Below are 20,894 nucleotides of genomic sequence, written 5' to 3' on the forward strand. Positions count from 1 at the left end.
ACATGTGTGAGACTTAAAATCACATGTTCCAGAAAGCAAACCAAAGGGATTTTTAAGAAGAAACAGACATAACGCAGGCCAAAATGTTAAAGGGTATTTACACACGGTATATTTTCAATGTATAATCCCCTGGCTTGTCTGCAAATATACAGATTTTTCTGGGTGCATCCACTTTTGCAGAACTGTTCTTATGCAACCAGAGATTCTCCAGGGTTAAAAGAGCGCTATCTCTGAAAGTAACAGGAAACAAGTGCAGAGTCAAAGAGAATGCGGCAACAGCACCTAGAGGAAGTGGAAACAAAAAGCCTGATCTACGTTTATCATGTTTCCGTAATGATATTACCCTCTCAGCCTGTGAAATACAACAATGCTGGTCAGAAAGGAAGATCCCCTGAAAACACATTAAACAGAGAGGGTACACAGTAAAGTAATCTGTCTGGTTAGAATTTCTGACAGTTGCATGACTATAGTGTAATGGCATCTTACTTGCTTCTTCCTCTTTAGTAATTTGAGTTACTTCTGAGATTACACCTGCATCTTCCACACATAGCATGAGCACTGCACCTGCCCTTTGCTGTATAACCTACTTCTGTTTTCTGACTAAAGCTTTAGATTTTTTTAAGTGAGACCCAAGCAGCAGCACACTTCCTTTTGGTGGTTCTAAACTTGACAGTATCTTACCGGAAACATACAACTGCTGAACAAGAAAAAACAATCCCACATCTTTACAGCCTCATTTCACTTGGTTACTTCTGAAACATTTAATATATAAATGACCTAATGGGGCAGGATATTTTTAACTGCCCCTTTCCTTTCTTCTAAAGGATCTCTCTCTAGTGATTGCAGATAGTGCAGAACATACCCAAACCAGTTTTTAGGATAGTTGCTAATGGTGGGGCAGCAGAAAGTTCAGCCTGGGCTAACTTTCTGAGTGTTTGCTGTACTTCACAGTCTGGTTTTGCAATCTGCACTGAGCAATTGACTGCCATGCTATAAAACTGGTATACAAGTTAGGTTGTTTAGAGCAGTTATAGCTACATAGGGATCCTTTACGAATCTAAAACAGGAGTCTGGGAAAATGAGTGAGAGCACCAAGTTATATTCCAGCTCATCAATGGTATGTTCAGCCTCTCCTTTATTTCATGAGAGTTTATATCTCACACAACAAACTGTTTACTTGCAAATTCTCTCAACAGGTTTTTGAACAAGACAGCTATTCACTGTTTTCTAGATACTGGACTATTGAAACACAATAACAGTAATCCTCCTTCTGGACAAAAAACAACCCCAAACCTGGATTTCTAAGCATAAGGAGGAAGTGTAAAATGCAGCAATCATACTGTAAATTTATAACCGAGTGGTAGCAAGGATTACCTTCAGCTCAGAGGAAGACAAATGGGCAAGCAGCGTTTATTAAAAAAAACAAGGAACATCAGAAAGTATCAACAGAGTATGAGGTACAGTAGGGTTCTTTTCTCCATACCACGAAGAACGTTTTTGTATTCAGTCCCACAAAGCTAATATTACTCTTTTATTGTTTTATTGTGTCTGTTGGTCAACAGCATCACAGACTTTAACATAGATTCCCCAAGTTTGCTTATACTCTACTTCACTGACCATTCTCAGAAAGTCTGAAAATACTGGTGGTTACCAGAACAAACACTTAAAATATATACTGGAGAAATGTTCTGCCATCATAAATACAAAGAAATATAACCTATTTCTTTTCTTTGTTTTGTTACCCTTGGCATAACCACTACTCAAGAGCCGGCAGAATTTCACCAGGAGAATCTGTTTGCAGAAATGTAAGGATGAGTTTTTTTAGGAACTGCAGACAGATTATGTACAAATCCTTTAACTATTAGGTCAGTCTTAGTTCCCTTTCAGAAATGAGATCGTTCTTAATTACTATTCCATTTTACAGGCAGATTTTTGGTTATCCCATTCTACATTCGCTGTTGAGTGTTTCCCCTTAAATTTATACTTGCTGCTAAATCTTCTCATTTTAGGCCAGGTGCAGACATTACACTTTTACCAGTATAAATGATTGAAAATAGTCTACACCTGTAACAGAGTAGAAGTTTGGCGCAGAGGCTGGTTTAAAAATGGTGGAACCCCATCTAAGTTTTGCCCCCCTCCCTCCAAAGAGCAAATGTGTGTTCTGTTTGCTATCCATCTAAACTATGCTGCTTACAAAAAACTGCGTAACTTAGACTGATTCCTCCTTGGGCTAGTTGAATGTCTGTACCTAACCTTAATGTTTTTGTAATTGAAGTGGACATTTTTGTATCTTCTGGTTTAAAAACTGGCAAACTGGTATGGCTAAATAATATTTTTCTATCTCACCCTTAAAAATCATGTGTTGAACATCTCAGTAAAACTTCCATTCGAGGTGCCAAATTTGACTTGTAATTCCTCAGTGAAGGACTCACAAGATTGTATCCTAACAAATTAGTAGACTTCAGTTTTAAGTGAATCCCAGGATCTGGTTAGTACCCGTCTGTTCCAACAGTTCCTTTTCATATTTAGATGTCCCTGCATCACCTTTATCTGCAAAACTGATTTGAAGCTATTTACCTGGTGGCACAGCTCCTCCCACTGTCTATGCAGTAGCTCAATGCGTTCATTCAGGATTGAGATATCATCAGCACTGATATAGACAGACAGGGTCTCTTTCAGCAGAGTGAGATGTGCAAGGTCATCTGTCCACCCTTCCACAGCATTTTCCAGCTCCTTGTAAAAGAAATTAAAAACTTGCATGAAGAACCAGGATGCTAAGCAGAAGTTCAGCAAGAATGACATCATAAAACTTGCAAGTGCTTATGAAGCTTGAACAGGAGCATTAAGATCTAGTTGTATATAGCAAATCAAGTCTGTGACCAAAGCCACAAATTAGAGGCAGAATGTCAATGATATTTAAAGGTAACACTACTTGAAACCAGTATTATACTATGAAGGCTTAGAAGGAAGATCATGTTGGTAGAAAAAAAAGGTACAGGAAAATGTGTTAGCTGTGAAAAAAGGAGCCATGGGTTTGAAATTAACTCCCACAGTCAAACTTCAGGGCAAGGGACAGATATTACACATAAACCAGTTTAAGTGATCAGAAACTGGTTTAAACCTGTGACAGAACAGATGTTCAATGCACATAAATGAGTTTGAAAATGGATGAAACCAGTTTGAGATAAACCTAGTTGAATGTAGCATCAGACTTAACTGATTTGGCTCAAACCAGTTTATGCCATGTCTATCCCAGACCCCTTCCTGGTTTAAGTTAAACCAGACTCCTCCAGAATCCCAGCATGCTCTCTGGGTGGGCAGGGCTCTCTGCTCCACAGCAGGGCTGGCCCCTCCCCTCTGTTCCCTGGCTGGAGCTCAGGCAGAGACTGCAGGCACAGCAGGCTCTGCCTGGCTTCCCCCTGCTCTACCCCCTGCCTCGCTGGACAAGCAATGGTCCCCACCTCCTTCCCTCCTATCTCCCAAAGCATGGACCCTAGCCCCACAGACCCTAGGCATGTGGTATACTAGCTAATGCTGAGAGGTGTCTCTGTGTGAGTGTCTCCAATTTCACTGGGGCAGGCACACAGTACAGTAACCGCTTAGGGCGTTTTGGAGCTAATCAACAGGTTAGCTGGTAAGCTGTTTAAGACCAGTTTGAACTAATGGAGAGAGGCTATTGTTTTGCTGATGAGGTGATAAACACTGTTATCAGCCCCCTGCTGGATTGCTTGCCTGTCAGTTTTCTGCAGACAGTATAAAGAGGCAGGGAGGGAGATTGAAAAGTTCTGTATCATCAACAGATGCAGGCACTGCACAGCCCCCCTTGCCTTAGAGTGCTAGCAGGGGGCTAGGGTCTGGCAAAACTCCCGCAACTTGATCAACCAGCGGGGAAAAGTCTGGGATGGTGCAGGCAGACCTTCCTAATCAGAGGTCCTGCCAGGGCCTGAATATACCCCACCCTCAGCTCAGCCCTGTGGAAAGGAAGGGAAGGCTGCTCTAGCACTCCCTGGCTTCTAGCTTAAGCCACTGCAGGCATGTGCCTGAACTTCCTCAGTCCAGAGAGAATATCTGTCTGGTTACAAACCAGTTCAACCTAGCCAGGTTAGACTAACCTATAAAGACTGAATCAATTCAAGCTTAGGCTTTTTGAATGTCTATCCCTAGCTCAAAGGTGTTTAGATTTAGGTTTTTGGTTTGGGACCATTTCTAGTGATCAGCTTTGGAATTTATATCATGTTCATCCTCTACAATACCCTTTGGTATATCTAGTTTGTTTCTAAACTACAACTAGGCTGCTGGTAAACAATGGGGGGCAGGAAATTCCCTACTCCCCAGCTGCATCCCCTGAGCACATGGAAAAGGCTGCTGTGGAGCCAGGAGTTCTCTACTACATGGGTATCACTTCCACAGCCCCAACTGCACACCTGCTTTTTGAAGGTCTGGTGTACCACAAGCCAACATCAGAGTGCCTTTCCCTGACATCAGGCTCAAAGTGCCCTGGACCTTTAAAAAATGGGTGTGCAGCTGAGATCCCTGGCTGAATGCCCACCAACTTTTTTGAGTTCCTTGGGTGCCATAAGCCCAGCATCAGGCTCCTGGTACTCCAGGGTGTAGCTGGAGACTGGGGAGCTTTCCCCATTCTGAGCTGCACATGGCCCTTTAAAAAGTCACCTGGCCTGAGCACCTGGGGATGGAGGCATTTCTCCCATCTCCAGATGGACTCGCACATTTAAAGAACCTCCTGGCACATATAGCTGAGGATAAGGGATCTTCTTTCATCCCCACCTCTTTAAACCAGTGCATGCAGGTAGTGATGGGAGAAGCTTCCCCATTCCCAGCAGTGTGCCCAGCGTCCTATGGGGATAGGACAGGGGGCAACTGAGTTTGGGACCCACAGCTGCCCCAAACTAATCCCACCAATTAGGCAGGGGAGGCTTTGTTCTGGAGCCAAGAGCTGCTTCATGTCCTGAAGCTCTTCAGGACCTGGCATCTGAAAGGGCCTTAAAGATCAAGGGCTGCAGGACACAGCTCTTTAAGATGCCAAGTCCCAGCAAGACCACATCACAATGAAGACAACAAGGTGACGTCAGCAGTAAGACAAGAGCAATTAGGTTCCAGACCTGGGGCTGCCCTGGTTCTGATGCTGACAGCCAGTTGATTGTCAGCATTGGGAAGATGTGGCATGACACATTCAGTTTACAGCACCAAATTAACCAGCCACAAAGATGGTACGCATTTTTTGAGTATTTCCCCCCCACACACACTTTATAGTACCATAAATTTGATGAACACATGGCATATTTCTATTAATGGTATGATGCCACAAATATGTGTGCCAGGGGCTTAATGCAGCACAGATATGTGTACTTCAAAGCGTTCCAGTACAGATAACTTAAATGCCACTTTTTTAACACCTGTGAGCTTAATGAAACTGCTGCTGAAAAAAGTAAAGATTCGAAAATATTAAAAAATGCCAATACTTTTATGATACTTTATGGACTGAGTTCTGATCTCACTTATACTGATTTGACATGAGTACAGCTCGATTTATGACAATGTGAGATCAGAACCCAGCCCTATCTTTCAAGTGCTGTGTAAACATAACCTAATAAACCAGTGAGAATTAACTATGGGGCATTGGTCTGTAAGATCACTAATACCAGGAATAAGAACAGAAGATGCTACAATACAAAACATGCGGATCTGATGCTTTACCCTGCAGCGAATCTGCTCTGTATGCAGCTCATCATGGTGCTCTGGCAATGGCTGTGAAAGCTTTTTCTTGAAGGATCTTAGTTTCTCCAGGGAGTCTGCTATGCCCTTTTCACATTTTTCCCAGTCCTGAAAGCAGAACAATAATTACTATTTGACCGTAATTCAGGTTTAAATTATGCTCAGGCACATTGATTACATAACTACCAAGCAGTGGCGATATCTGCATAATAATAGCCTGTTCCCATAAATGCAATGTTATACAATATTCAAGGCTCAGGCCTTGTGGTTTGTACCATTACATTATATTGTTTCTTATACACTGCTCCATTAGAAGCAGCATGCAAATCTAAAGCATTTTCCTTACCACAGGGTAAACAGAACAATAAATTCCAGCACAGCTTGAGATGGAGGCAGCAGCTCCTGGGTGCAGCATATACATGCACACCTGGGACCGCAGCTGTTAGAGGTGGGATGGAGCAGCTCTGGGCTGGCAGCAGGCTTGTGGGGGGGCAGCCCTGGACTCCAGTGTTCGAGGGGCTGTTTGGGGCCTGAGGGTAATATAGTATAGGGGCTAGCCGGCAGACAGCCCCCACACTGTAGCATCCTTGCAGCCAGCCTTAACCACTGTCTACACATGCATTGAGGTGGCATAAATTACTCTGCCATAAGATAGTACTTGTCCTGGAGTCAATTAAATTACTGCACCCTAATACGAGCGCACATGTAGATGGTGATGCTTTACTGTGGAGATAATCAACTTTACAGTAAAGTGCATGTGTAGAGTACTACAGGCCTACAAATTCTGTCCTTTCTGTGTTCCTTTCCTTTCCATAAAGGGACATCTCTTTTGAAACATCTTCATTATACATTCTTGCAATAGCAGTCCCATTCTGACTATTATGATCCCAGTTAGATACCTGATCCAAATACTGCAAGACTGGATCCAAAGGCTCTAAAAAGTAGAATGGAGGAGCTCATGTACTTCTCCAAAATTCTAAATACAGAGTGTGCCATCCAGTATACACATATACCAATAACATTCATGAAGTAAGATTGCTATAGGTCTGCTTGCTACCTGCCTGCTTTGATCTTATTCAAAAGCAACTTAGAAAATATGCACACTCAACAGCTGTGTGTACAGAGCAAGATGCCAGGCTAGACTTTTGCTTCAGAAGCTCCTCCTTACAGTGGTAGACAAACAGGGAAGTAAACAGTTTAGACAATGGATGGGAATTCTCCAGATCATTCCTCCTTTTATGTGGCAAGGTTCCATTTCTGAACAAATGTTTTCAGTGAGAACTTCAACATACAGATTTTTGTACCATTGTGTTGCATTTTGAGAAAGGAGGAACTTTCAGCTGTAGGTTGTAAAATTCCATCTAAGTAAATGTTTTTGATTATCCAAGAAATGCTGAAGGAAGCAGGAAGGTAGCAAATGGAAATGCACTACTCCACGGAAAAGCACGCATTGACTTAATATTGAAGTGTTAAGGTGATTTCAGATCATCACATCTTGACAAACCAGAGAACAAACTCTGGAAAAATAAGTGCTGTGTGAGCATGAATCATAAAATGCATTAGACCTCAACCTTCAACAGGAAAATGCATAAAGAAAAGTGGGTAGGGTAGAGTGGGGAAAGGGGTCATTCAAGTGTGTATTAATGGCTTATGTGTAAACTGCACATTATTTACCCAAAGTTCTCAGAAATGGCATAACTCGGGGCTATCCAACTTCTAGGCAGTTGGGGGCCGCATGCAACGTGGGCTACAGACCCAGGGGTTTCACGTTGTATGGGCAACCCCTTACTCCACCACCATGTGGACAGCTCAGCTCTTCCCCACCCCCTGCCATACCCACAGCCTAGCTCCCCACTACTGTGCACAGCCTCCCACCCCAGGTGTATGCACTGCACAGGCAACCTGACCTATAGTGCAGGCAGCACACCTGCAGTACACAGCATGGACAGCTTGGCTCTGTCCTTTGTGGTGCATGCAGTGCATGCAGCCTGGCATCAAAGCATGGAAAGCCTTGGCCTCCTCCATGGCTCTATTTTCCAAACTCCCTCCACTCCCAGAAGTGGGAGAGGCCTGAGAAGGGAGGGGGAGACCCTTAAGACCTTGGCTGCCATTGCCACATGAGCAATAGGGCCTAGCAGTGGCTAGGCAGGAACCCACCAGCCACATATTATTTTCTTGCAGGCCACATACAGCCCATGGCTGCCAGTTGGACAGCCCTGACAAAACTAAATCATGCTTAGTAAAAATCTCTGTGTTAATTGCATAAAGATTAAAATTTCTGAAACTGTCAGCAAGGCACTCAACTTCATTATTTTAGCCTTGTAACTCTAGTAAAACTTCCATTGCCATCTCTGTTGCCTTGATTAGCTCTTTGCTAGTGATGAGCAAACCTCATTATGCAAATAAGAGTCTAGAGGCTCAATGCTTAACTGCACCATTTGAGATCTTGCCTTTCTGATATGGATTGTATTGTTCTTCCTAACCTTAAAACATTCTTCCTAAGAAAGGAAGTAAGGAAGACCCCTATACACCTTCCTTCCTGTCTAAAAGGAATTTCTAAAGAGCCATCCCATGCCCCGTATGTCCCTGTGGGATGTGTTTTGGTAAGAGTAGGGTTGGACTATTGCTGTAGCCCTATGATAGTCCATGAACCATGCAAAAAGCAAGGACTTTTTTTGGTGTTACCTTTCATTGCACCCAGCTCTCCCAACTATACAGTCAATCCAAAACAAGATCTCTTTCAAAAAACCCTGTGTTTAAGAAGAGATTGTTTCCCACATTTTCACGTATTGGGAAATTATTTGGGCATCTTTTGGTTGCCACACTATATAACCGTGAATTAAGTCAGTGTTCATGTACGGCAACTAATTGACAGCCAAAAGACATTCCAATCCATTTTCTTCAGTTTAAAATTATGCCATTAACTTCCTTGATTCTTTCCCCCCTCAGTTTGTTTTCTTTTGTTCCAGCCACTTATTTCAGTGATTCTTTTTTCCTCTACTTCTTACTTTCAAGCTGTACTAATGCTTCATGCTCTTCTTTTTCCCACTCAAGGTTCTTTTCTATGTTTTATCTATCTTTTCAGGCATAAAAAAATACTTTCTCCACAAACCCTTGTCTGCCTCCCGCTCTCCTTCATCTGTCAAACATGTCTCTGCACAGTGGGGTCACCCATATGGCAAAGGGCAAAATGTTTTCTTCTCCAAGGAACTACCACCAATGCTCCAAAAGTTGGCCAGAGGATCATTACAGAGCAACTTGGGATGCTGCCTCCTTTTTAGATTATAATTAGCATTTCTGCTGTCCAGAAACATATGAATTGCCCTGAAGCACCCATGTAATATTCACTCTAGATTCTCTCCCCTTCTTCACTTTTGGGCGTGAGGTTCTACGTCTTTCTTTGCTAGGAGACATTTCAACGTGTGGTAGATGCTACTACAAGAAAACCAAAAAAATATGCAAGACTGTGAGCCTTGATGAGCCATCAAGGATTTGGTGACTATAAGCAACATTAGACAAAGTTAAAAGCAGGGGAAAGGGTAGAAGATGCCTGAAAGAAGAAGAGTGATTTTTTTGGATCTTTTCTAAACCTGTGGGCTTATGGCTATGGCTGTTATCTACTATAGCTGTTATTTTTTTTTTTTAGCTATTTTGCTGCTTCTTTCTTATTACAAGACTGGAGAAATTGTGAACCAAATTATTTGAAATGTTCTGCTGAACTTACACCTAGAAAGAATTTAGCTTTTCATGCATTAAGTGAGAATGAGACAAAATTTTCAACTTCCTGCATGGGAATATAGCTACATGAGCCCCATTCTAATTCATGGAAACTGTGGGTGCATCTACATGTGAATTCAGGTACTTTTCCTAACGTGTATTAAATGTAGTACCTCCAATGTGAGGCACTACACAAATGTACATTAGGCTGCCTTAATGAGCAGTAGAGCCTAGTACCTCACCATCGTGTAGTATTTACTGTGTATGGTTCTGTGCCTACTCATTCATCACATGCCCTTACTTTCAGGAGGAAGATGAGCTGTTTCTTCTGTTCCTCAAGACGGGCGCTGGCTAATGTCCAGCGCTCCTGAATTTCTGAGAGTTCTGTCTGCAGAGTAACTTCCGCTCCACTGTCAGCACAGAGCAGCAGCTGCTTTCCAGCTTCCACAGTTAGAATGTAGCTTCCTTGTTGTCGCAGAAGGACTTTTTCTTTAAGCTGTAAAGATCAATCGCTTTTCATTAGCATCTTCTTTTTAGTCCCAGTAAGTGATTGTGTATAAGTGACCCTATATCAAGAACTGATAAAATGCTACATGAGACAACTTAGGCTATGTACTATGGGCTACTACCCCAAATGCTTGAAGCTACCCTTATTACAAGTCCTTCAGTATTTACTAGTCAGAGAGTTCTTCCTTGGTGAGAACAAATAAAACTGACTTTTCTACCCATGTTGCTCTACCCTCTTCTTCTCTACCCATGTTGCTCATGACCTCTTCAGGACAAAGCCTTTTCTTTACTGCCTCCTTCTGTGACCTACACAAATGCCTCAGCACCTTATTTCTCATCTTTGATGTGTGCATACTCTAAGGAGGTAAACAGATTTCTCTGACTTGGCATGAAGGAAGACAACATGAGAGTTCAAGGTCTTTCTAACATTATTTTGCTTGGAGCATTTGCTTAAGAATAAGCATTTATTAGTTAAATAGCAACCATATAGGACTACAAATGCCAGTGAGAGATAGTGAACACATTTAAAAAATAACTGGAAGGAACAGGCCCAATCAGGTGTCCTGTGCATATTTTGTCATACACTTACTCAAAGTATTTTTTTAAAGACTACAACTCCAGGTTTCTCTCTCTTTGAGAAGTGTCACAAAGGATATGTTCTCTTGTGAAAAAACAGCCACGTACAGTATTTTTACAGGTGGATTCCACTGACTTTTGACTCCTGTTATTCTGAATCACACACACTTTAAAAACGAACAAAACCTCTTTCAATTAAAACAATTAAATATAAGAAAAGGAAGGGTTTCCACCCCTTTCACCACCCAAAACAACCTGAGCCTACCTGTACTTCATCCAGCAACATTCTGGCTTGCTGCAGTGGGATAGGAACACTGCCCAGCCCACTCATGGGCTGATAGGACACTTCCACAAGCCATTTTCGCAGTTTCTCTGACATCTCCCTATAACGTTGCCATTGACGGATCTGACTGTCAATGATGCCCCTTCTCTGTTGTGCCCTGCGAATCACTCCCTGCCACTGGTTACTGAGCAGAGTCAATTTCACATTAAATTCATCCCTATTTACAGAAAAACAGAAATACAAAGTGAGAATTGTATTTTTAACCTATTTCTTCAGTGGATGAAAAGCTGAAAAAATAAATTTCTTGAGAGCTGATAATGAAGCCCATGGATAAAAGAATGAATGACTATAGCATGTGGCAGTTAACCTTCAGCTAGGGTGTATAATCTCACATTTCAGACCAAAACCCAAGAACCGAAAAAATCAAATTCTCTTATCAATGAAAAAAGTTTTAATTCAAATTAAAATATTTTGTCAAAATTATCAGTGCACACAGTGCAAGCTCACAGTATGCTCTCAGACAAACCTAGCTATGGAAGATGCCTAATACTGACTTTGAAATAAGAGGGAGAACTAATGAAAGTTCAGAGAAAATTGTGATGTGTAGTACAGTTTATATTAGGGTTATTTTATCTATAGGAAACTTCACAGCAATCCTTATACAGTACTATGAAGGTGTGTACTTTGGTTTTTTTCCCACTAGTTTGATCATCAATATTTAAAATTAACTCTCTGGACCAGATGCTGGTTCCTCCCCCATCCATTTGTGCTGTAAAACCCAGTAGGGAGGGTTTCCTGGAAGAGAGTTATCCCCATGGGTGTTTATACACATGCTTCGGGATGCAGGAGGGAATGGGGTGAAATGAGCTTTAGTTAAAGTACCCCGGTTAAAGTGTCACATGTATCAGCATGGGGATGCTGATACATGTGACACTGGAGTCTACTGGAGTGCAGTAATTACTAGGCCTGTGCGAAGCAGCAAGTATTGCGTTTGGATTCGGATTCGGCCAATTCAGAGAGACAGTGATTTGATTTGGCGATTTGAATCACAGTCCCGATTCGATTCAGCCGAATCAGATCCAAAGATTCGGCTCCAATGCGGAGATTCGGCCATAGACTAAACAGGCAGCAGTCCTCAACCATGCTGGACACAGCTGCCTCCAGGTGGTAATTCTCTTGTGGTGGGTGGAGAAGGGAGGGAAGGGGCATGGGGTGCAGATCAACACCCCCACAGTGAGGGAGGGATTGGGGCTGGGACAAGCTGCCCAGCCGGGGCAGGGGGGTGTGGGACTTGGTGACGGGTATTCCCGCCACTGTGCACCACTGCGCGCCACCGATTCAGGAGAGCATGGGAGTGGGTGTGTGTCCCTGGATCTGTGGGGCGGGCTGGGCCAGGCTGCACTCTGGATGGACGGTGGAAGGCCTGGGAGTGGTGGCACTGCCCTGCTGCTGCTTGTCTAACCAGGGCGGTGGGGTGTAAGATGTGGCCCAAGTAGCACTGGAAGCCCTGCAGCCCCTTGGGCTGGGGCGGGGAGGGGGCGCACGATGCAGGTGCGGCTTGCTCCAGGCAGAAGGTGCTGGGAGGGGGGGCTATGCCTTTCCGCTGCTCACCCAGCCGGGATGGGGAGGTGCAGCACGATGCTGCTACGCTGCCTCAGACAAGCAGTGTGCAGTGATGGAAGCTGCTCTAGCCACCCCATGCCTCCCAGACAAGCCGTGGCTTTTCCCCAGTTGGGCAAGCAGGTGCAGGGCATAGCAGCGGGTGCGTGCACCTGGATTGGGGAGAGGCAGGCAGCATGGGGAATTTTAGGGTGGTTGCAGCCCACTCATAGCCCCTTCTCCACTGCACTCTAGGGGCCCAGCTCAGCCTGCCCCACACAGATCCAGGGGCACACGCCCACTCCCATGCCCTCCTGGACCGGTGGCACATGATGGCATGCAATGGCTGAAGCCCCTCTCCCCGAGTCCTGTGCCCCACTGCCCTGGCTGAGCAGCTTCTTCCAGCCTCTGCCCCAATCCTTCTATCACTGTGAAGACGTTGATCTGCCCACACCAAACCCCTTCCCTTCCCCCTCCGCCCACCACAACAGATTTACCAGCTGGAGGCAGATGTGTCCAGTGTCCTCGAGGACTGCTGCCTGTTTAGGTTATGGCCAAATCTTCAAATTGGCACTGAATCTCTCCAAATTGATTTGGAGGCTTCTGGTTCAATTTTGACCTTTTAATGGGTCTCCCAATTCGATTCAGAGAGTTGGCCGCTGAATCGGGCTGAATCTCCTCTGAATTGAATTGGCTACTGAAATTTCACACAGCCCTAGTATTTACTATGCTCAGTTAATTGAGTCTGCTCTGACACACTGTGCTTATAGTGTGTCAGAGCAGCCTTGATACACGCGTATAGGCACCTCAAGTGATCAAAGCAGATATAGCTGGCTGCTGCCTCCTGCAGTAAGTGGCCCATTCTGGAGGTAGGTCAAGGTTGAAGGAGAAGGGCCTTACTATATTCCTGTTTTAACACAAATGTGGTATTATTAAGACAAGGCCAATCTGTAACTAAACCACTAAGCTAATCCATTTCCATTTCCATTTCCACTTTACCTCTGCCTGCCTAGCTTATTATGACAATCTCTAAGGAGTGGGCACCATATTCCTTCTATTCTGTTTACGTTCAAAATAAATTAACACATATAAAGAAGAAAAACAAACAAAACCCAACCTCCCTCCCCGCCACCCCAAAGGAAAAAACAAGTGCAGGGATGTCTACCTGTCATCTACTTGTCCTTGTTCTATGAGGCGTTGTCCATCAGCAATGATTGAATGTAAAATCTGCTGGCGACTGAACATCTCTGCCTGGAACAGCTATTTGAAACAGAGAAAAAACAGTAAAAGCAAGATCCTGCATTTCAAGGCCTTTATCTCTACCTACCTACACTGATAACGTGAATTTTCAGTTCTCATTTAATCTCCTTACTGTTGAATCCTGCAGCAAACAAATTCAATGAGAGTGTTGATATCAACTTCAATGGGAGGAAGAGTAAACATGCCAATTTTTTTTATTGTTCTTGTGACTCTGTGTGTGTAAAACATAAACTCATTTTCGGGATCTATAACTCCACATTTCAGACCAAAGCATAAGAACCAAAAGTTTCAGCAGAAACTACATTTAGACTCCTTTGGTATGAGCATGTAATTGACAGCATGTTTTAAATACAAGCTAGATGCAGGTAGTATCTTTATGTTAAATCCATCATGTCACTTACGTGACACTAGTTATGATGGATTTATACCAGTTGAGGACTGCAACAGCTGCATGATTACTTAATATACTTTTCGAAAGCACTCAAAGACAAGAGACAAGGGATCACATTTTGAAAGTGCCTAAGTGACGCAGGGAGCTAAATCCTATTTCCAAAAATGAATTAAGTGCTTCTAATTAGGGCTTCTGATGCTAATTCAAAAGTTCTTAAGTCACTTTTTTGCCTAGAGAAGAATAATACCACCTGATTTCCTTGGGTTTCACAAAGTCTATGTAGGTATCTGAGGCAGAGAGGGGTTTCTCACTTAATCATCTGATTAGTGCAAAAACAGCCCTGTAAGCCAGCAAATTTCAAAAAAATCATGAAGAAATTGATGCAAGTACAGAATTCCTACCAGTTCAGTCTTAGCCTAACAGGGTAGGAGTAGAACAGAGTGGCTGGGATGGTCCATGGGAATAGTGGGATTTAAGAGATTGTCGTGAATAAATGTTGTGCGACTTACAAATTAAAAAAAAAAAAGTTAAAACCAAGAAACAGTCCTGTAAAAGAAAAGTTACTTATCTTCTCAGTAATCACACGACTTTGTGATGTGCTGTGCCTGTGTGCTTGTGGGTATGCTATCACCCTATGAATTTGAGACTAGAGATTTTGCCAGAACTGTCCATGTGAATTGAACATGTGGCTTAGCTATCCTTGTGCATTAAACAGAGGATATATAGAATGGGGTAATAACAATGATCATTCCACTTCCTCTGCTGCCACAGGTTCCAACATTTTGTAGCAGATGAATTTGAAGCAGAAAGGAAAAGCAGAGGGAAAGTGTTGGAATGATCATAGTGACACAACATTTCAATTACTGAACTGGTAACTAACTTTTCCCTTTCCTCTTCGAACATTTGTACCCATGTGAATTCCACCATGGGAGATTACTAAACAGTATGAATCAGATGGTTAGTGCCTGGAGGCTTAAAGAGGAACTGGCAATAGGACTGTCTTACCAAAAGAGGTGTTCGATATAGATGCTTGAATTAATGTATAGCTTCTGGAAAAGAGAATGACTGGAAACCCAGTCACTGCTCTGCACATATTTTTAAGGCAGCTAGGGCTGTAATAGAATTACCTATGGTACGAGTCAGATTATAAGAAAGGCCAAGACAAAGTTGGATATAGTTTGAGATCCAGTTTGACAGCATGCATGGGGATTGCATCATCTCCTATTCACTTGGCAGAATAACCTAGGGAACAGCCTGAAGGATTTAATATTGGGTAAATAAAAAGGGTAAAGGCCTTATTAATATCTAAGGAATGGAGAATATATGCAATAGAGCTTTGGGACAAACATCATTAATGAAATAATATGAAATGTGTTAATGTGTTATTTCGAAACTGCTTTGGTGAAAAATTTTGGGCTCATTTAACTGGGCCTTGTTGTGATGAAAAAGAATATAGAAATGGTCAGATATAAGATAAAACTCCTGACTCCCCTACCATCTTAGCAGACATTAAAGCCCTAAGACAGGTGACTTTCACAGAAAGATGAAGTAGCAAGCATGTTTAACAGGTAAAATGGAGGTTTCATTACAGATGCAAATACTGAACTGAGATCTCAAAATGGAGATTTTAATACTTGGGGGGAAATTCCTTTATAAACTCTCTGAGAAATTTTGAGGCAGCTGGATATGCAAGGATGTGGAGTTGTCAAAGGCATTTGTAGCTGATAACTAAAGAGACTAACAGAACTGAAGGAGTGGTTCTCAGAGTTCAGTGACAAGATGCAGTTATAATATACCCAGTAATGTTGACTGAAGGGGAGAAAAGTGGAATACATTTGGAAATGTATGCATGTCTTGTAAACTCCTTTCTGTGGCTGGATAAGAAGAGTAGAAGTAGCAGTGAACAAAATACATTTCCAAATTAGACATCCAAACACCTTATTATGCGAAGGGATGATAAGGCTTCCCTCTATCCCAAGATGGGAGATTTGTCCTGAGAGGATAATGTATGGGAGGGCTGGTGGACACCTGAAAAAGCTTCAAAACAAAACTGCATTCACTGCATAGGAACTGATTATTGTGAGAGTTGTCTGACCCCTTTTCAGAACTCTTGGCATTAACGGTGAGTAAAAAAGGACATTTTCAGCTGATTACACAACAGAATCATAAAGGCATCTCCTAATAAGCCTTGATTTAGATTGGACATGGAACAAAAATCATGATAACATTTCTTGTTAATGCTGGATGCAAACAGCCAATGGAAAAGTGATTCCATTGTTGGAATACCAAATGTACTACTACAGTATGCAGCCCCCATTCCTGACCTCTGCAGCAATGTCAGCATGAGCCTTCTGGACTCCCAGTAAGTACTGCTGGGTGATCCGATGCAGTATATTTCAACTGCAGCAGTTTATCTCCTTGGCATATAACTGGGAGGATCAGGCTTCCTCTTGATTGTTTATTAAATCATAAACAAATTGCACAGATCATACTATGAGATTCAGAACTAGTCTGAGATTAAAAGGAAGGAAATGTTAGAAATGTTCTGTGTCTGTACCTTAGTAAAGTGGAGTAGCAGCTACCATGGAGTCCAGGTGCCCTGAATTACCTGTGCCACCTATCCAATTAAAGATGAACCTAGTGCTATTATTTTCATTGAGACTAGAATAAAGGAGAGCATTCCAATGCACACTAGCTGTGTTCTTTCACGATTCCTTTAAGGGCTCGTACATCTCTTAAAATAGTCAGCTGGCTTAGACTGTGCTTGCCTGGAATGAAAACCCATTTGAGACATGACTGCAGAAAATGAAAATGAAGCTACTTGTGAGCTCACACCTGTATGCATGATACCATGTGACAGAAAACAAAAGCAAGATTATACTGGAGATACGAGGACCTGATTTCAATTAAAGATTCTTGTTGAGATGATATTCACTGCTCAAAGAAACTGTCTTTTATGAGCAAGGTATTCAGGTATGGGAAAATTTCAACACTTTAGTATTGCCCATGTGGCAATCCTCCTGCCTGAGAGGTTTCCCAAAACATCCAGGATAGGGGGATCACCCCTGTAACAGTCCACTGGCCCCAGGGGTTTCCCGCACTCCTAGGGAGGGGAGGGGAGGGGTCACCTGTGCAGTGATCCTCTGGCCCTGGAGGTCTCCCCACACCCCTGGGGCAGGGGGACCACCCCTGTGCTTGAACGTCAGTACTTGATCTCCTACTAATAATAGAGATCAAGATGACTTGGGGTTAAAGTCAGTTGGTACCATATATTATGGTGACAAAAAAGAGGAGAGTGAAATAGAAGCTCTCTCTCAGGTTGGTTAAGACGACAAGGTGCATGAAGATAGGACGTATGAAGGGACTGAATAGGTGCTGCTGATGAAATCTTTTTGCTGCATAGAGTATGTGGGAACCTACAGTGGCATGCACATGGTCAAAAAAGCAACATATGAGATCTGGAAACTTGGAAGTAAAGGTTACACACACACTTGAATAATAGATCTACTTGTTTATATACTCTTCTGCTTCGGTTATTAAGATACAATATTTTCAGCGGGGAGGTGCATAGTGGCAGAACAGTTATGATGTCTTCTTATGGCTCCAGAAGTGTTTGTTTGCACCACCCTTTACACACATGCCAAAGACTGGTCCCATTTAACCAGCTGTAAATAACCTGGTCATTCTGACTTGCTTATCAAAAAAGAGAGATATGATGCTAGACATACTCCTTTGCATGCTGTTGGGAAACTGATGGGTCTTACCCATGCTAGCCCATTGGGCTACTAGGCTCAAATGGATTTTTGACCTTTTTGATTTTCAGTAGTTACAGAGATCACCAATTTCAGGATAAAGTAAAATATTGCTCAGCAGAGTCCATTTGTTGTAACTTGCCTCATGTGCCCTCTGCTGCTCCAAAAGACTCTGGTAGTTTCCTGAAATCTCTGCAGCCAGCTTCTGCTCAGTCTGAATCAGGAAATCCATCCAAGTCTCACATTTCTCTAAGAAGGTCTGGTGATGCAGCAAGAAAGACTGTAGCTTACTGAAAAGATGAAAGATTGATTCAGTAAGGTCTCCAGCTCTCACACACCCAAACAAAAAGCTGAAGTGGTTTCTTGAAGAGCTATTTCAACAGATCTAATTAAAACTCATGTGCTGCTTTATCCTTGAAAATTTTTTTTTTTTACCAAAGTGCACACAAAACACATGTGTACATCTGCTTTCCTATCTATTTAATCTACATGTAAAGCAGTAGTGCCAATTTCCCCACTGTAAATGTTATCTTGTATTCAAAAGCACCAACACTTTCCTTTTAGTGCCATTCCCTCTACAAAGCAGCCTCTGTGCTCAATGTAGAGTGACAAGCTCATGGTTTCTTTATAAACAGAGGGTCCTAGTTATCTCAAAGGAAAGTAGCTTTTATTAATAAAATATCTGTAACGTAAGTTTCACATGCCATGCATTAAACTACCAATTCCAGCTAAAGATGACTAACCCAGAGTAATATATGGCCCTCTAGCTGCTCCCACCTGAATCGCTCTGTGGTTTGTGAGGAGATAACAGACCAGCGCCTGTTCAAATTCTGCATCCTTTTGATTTCTCTATCATTCAGAGGTAGTCTGTAACCCAGCTCATTCAGACGGTCTAAATCTGGTGCCATGCTGCTGAACTTTAACATCTGGCTCTGCAACAAGTGACAAAGAAAGCATTAACTGTGAAAAAAATTTAGTAATAATGATGCTGTAATCTGGAAAATTATGCAATAGCTCCAAGCCAAAAAAATACTGGAACAGCCTGGATTGCCACCTTTTGGTAAATGCTCTGTGTTACCAGGCAGACTAGGTCCTGGTCTCAAAGGCTCCAATCCAGCAAACCACTTAATCACATGCTTAAATAAGCATGAGGAATTGTTCATGTTTTAAGTTAAGTTAAATATTTACTTAAATATTTTGCCAGACTTGGGATTTACACATCTGAGTTGCCAAAGAAGGAGGGCACTTCAAAGGGCATCTCCACATTGAAAAAAAGCATGTTTTTATCTCAGGTTGGTTAACATGAAATGCTGGGTTAGTGAACCCAAATGGAAAGGTCTTTTAAAATTCATTTTTGCAGTTTAATCATGCCCAAAAGTTATGCTCTTATCATGCAAGAGGTATCATTTTATATTGATCAGTGCATCCATGATGGAGAACAGTTTTGTAAGCTAATTTTGGTGAAAGGAAAATGAAGGGGACAAAGTGAGAAAAAAACAGGTTGTGGTGGTGAGAGACCCTGAGGAAGAAATAAATAATCAAACCATTAAAACTACAATATATTACAGGTTATACTGTATAATTAATAGTATATATGAACAGTCATTTTAATTAAGGTATCTGAAATGAGTATATGATTACGTTAGTAAAATAATACATGGAATGAGACAACATATGTTTAAAAAAGTGCAATACTTAATGAGGTAGAACCAGGCCTAAAGTAGGAATCTGAACCCACCAAAAATAACTTGGGGAAGTTTGGATCTACCCCAAAATGTATGCTTCAAGTACATTTTCCATAGGGGTTCTATTACACAGAATCCTAGTATAGTATGCACATTCAGCATCAATCTTTGAGATCTCAGAATTGGTTTTGGATTAAGATGTGCAATACATCACTGATTTGGGAATCACTAATGTATTTTATATATCTATTGAAACATTCTCCTGAGGAATTTTAAAATAAAGGATATTAAAAAAAATCCTGGGAGACCAATATTTTCTTGCCATATGGTGCTCATATATGGAAGGCCCTAAAACATATACCACACAATATCCAATACTAGATTAATGGGTTGGGAACTTCAAATGTTTGGTGATTCAGTCTGGGTAATTATCCAAACTTTTGGATACCTGAAGTCAATCTTATCTGAATCTCTTCTTTGAAAAATTTATATGGAAAAAATCATGGGCTGCCCAGTACTTACGGCTTCCAGGCTCCTGTTACTATAAGAGGAAACTAGCAGATTGAGCTAAATCAAGGAGGGCTGGCAGCTAGGAAGCTGGCTAACCGCTAATAAGCTGCCTGTCCACAAATAGACTGCTAGTTACACAGAGGTCAATCCCAGGAGGGAAACTCACCCAGGGAGTGGAGACAGGGTAGCGAACTGTGCCAAGGCAGACAGGGAAGCAGCTCAGAAACAAAGGGCTGCAAACAGCGAAGCTAAGCCCTACCAGGCAGAGTGGACAGGTCATCAGGCACAAGAAGGGGAACATACCTGTGAGTGCCTGCAGTCACATAACGGGGGATGGGGCAGCACTGAGGAGGCACATAAAGCCAGTGGCTGAGCTCAATCAGGCAGTCTGGCCCAGCAAGATGCAGGGGAAGGAGCTCCTGGTACGGACAGCTACAGGGGAGTACCCAGATGACTCCTGTGCTTCCATGGTGGAGCAAGTAAGGCGCTCAAGGGTTGCCAGGGCAGAGGGAAAACTTGTTATACAGCCCATAGGCTTGCAGTCTTTCAGTTATAGCTGGGATGCTTGTTTTCCATTTCGGATTTTAGACTGGTGGCTTGGTTTGGGACTACTGGGCAGGAGGAGGTGGTAGCAGTGTCTAAGTGGCATGCAATTGCTTTGCTGCCAGGGATTGGGCAAGATGCAGACAGGTAGTAACCAGGAAGAAAGGAGAGAGAGAGAGAGAGAGAAGTCTAGCCTGAGCAGAGACAAGGCCAGGGGCCCAGAGTGCAGAAGGCTTAGGCCACAGTAAGGAGGACACAGACAATCAGGCTTAAGCCAAGAGGGGCTAAAGCCTGGAGAGGGGCTGAAGCCTAGGGCAGACAGAAAGCAGACCAGGGCC

At 42.6% G+C, this 20,894-nt stretch overlaps 1 protein-coding gene across 3 annotated transcripts in view; it reads right to left on the reverse strand.

Moving 5' to 3' along the window:
* SYNE1 (spectrin repeat containing nuclear envelope protein 1) overlaps positions 1 to 20,894 on the reverse strand; it is a 535,576-nt gene that overhangs the window by 49,982 nt on the left and 464,700 nt on the right. For all 3 annotated transcript variants that reach the window (XM_059714126.1, XM_059714134.1, XM_059714130.1), the window contains 7 exons: positions 18,596 to 18,750; positions 17,961 to 18,108; positions 13,581 to 13,675; positions 10,799 to 11,033; positions 9,752 to 9,946; positions 5,716 to 5,841; positions 2,578 to 2,733 (listed from right to left, as the gene is read on the reverse strand). In XM_059714126.1, coding sequence (XP_059570109.1) covers positions 2,578 to 2,733; positions 5,716 to 5,841; positions 9,752 to 9,946; positions 10,799 to 11,033; positions 13,581 to 13,675; positions 17,961 to 18,108; positions 18,596 to 18,750 — 1,110 coding nt within the window. The remainder of the gene's footprint in view (positions 1 to 2,577; positions 2,734 to 5,715; positions 5,842 to 9,751; positions 9,947 to 10,798; positions 11,034 to 13,580; positions 13,676 to 17,960; positions 18,109 to 18,595; positions 18,751 to 20,894) is intronic.

This window comes from Alligator mississippiensis, chromosome 1, assembly GCF_030867095.1.
Source record: "Alligator mississippiensis isolate rAllMis1 chromosome 1, rAllMis1, whole genome shotgun sequence".
NCBI classification, from domain to species: Eukaryota; Metazoa; Chordata; order Crocodylia; family Alligatoridae; genus Alligator; species Alligator mississippiensis.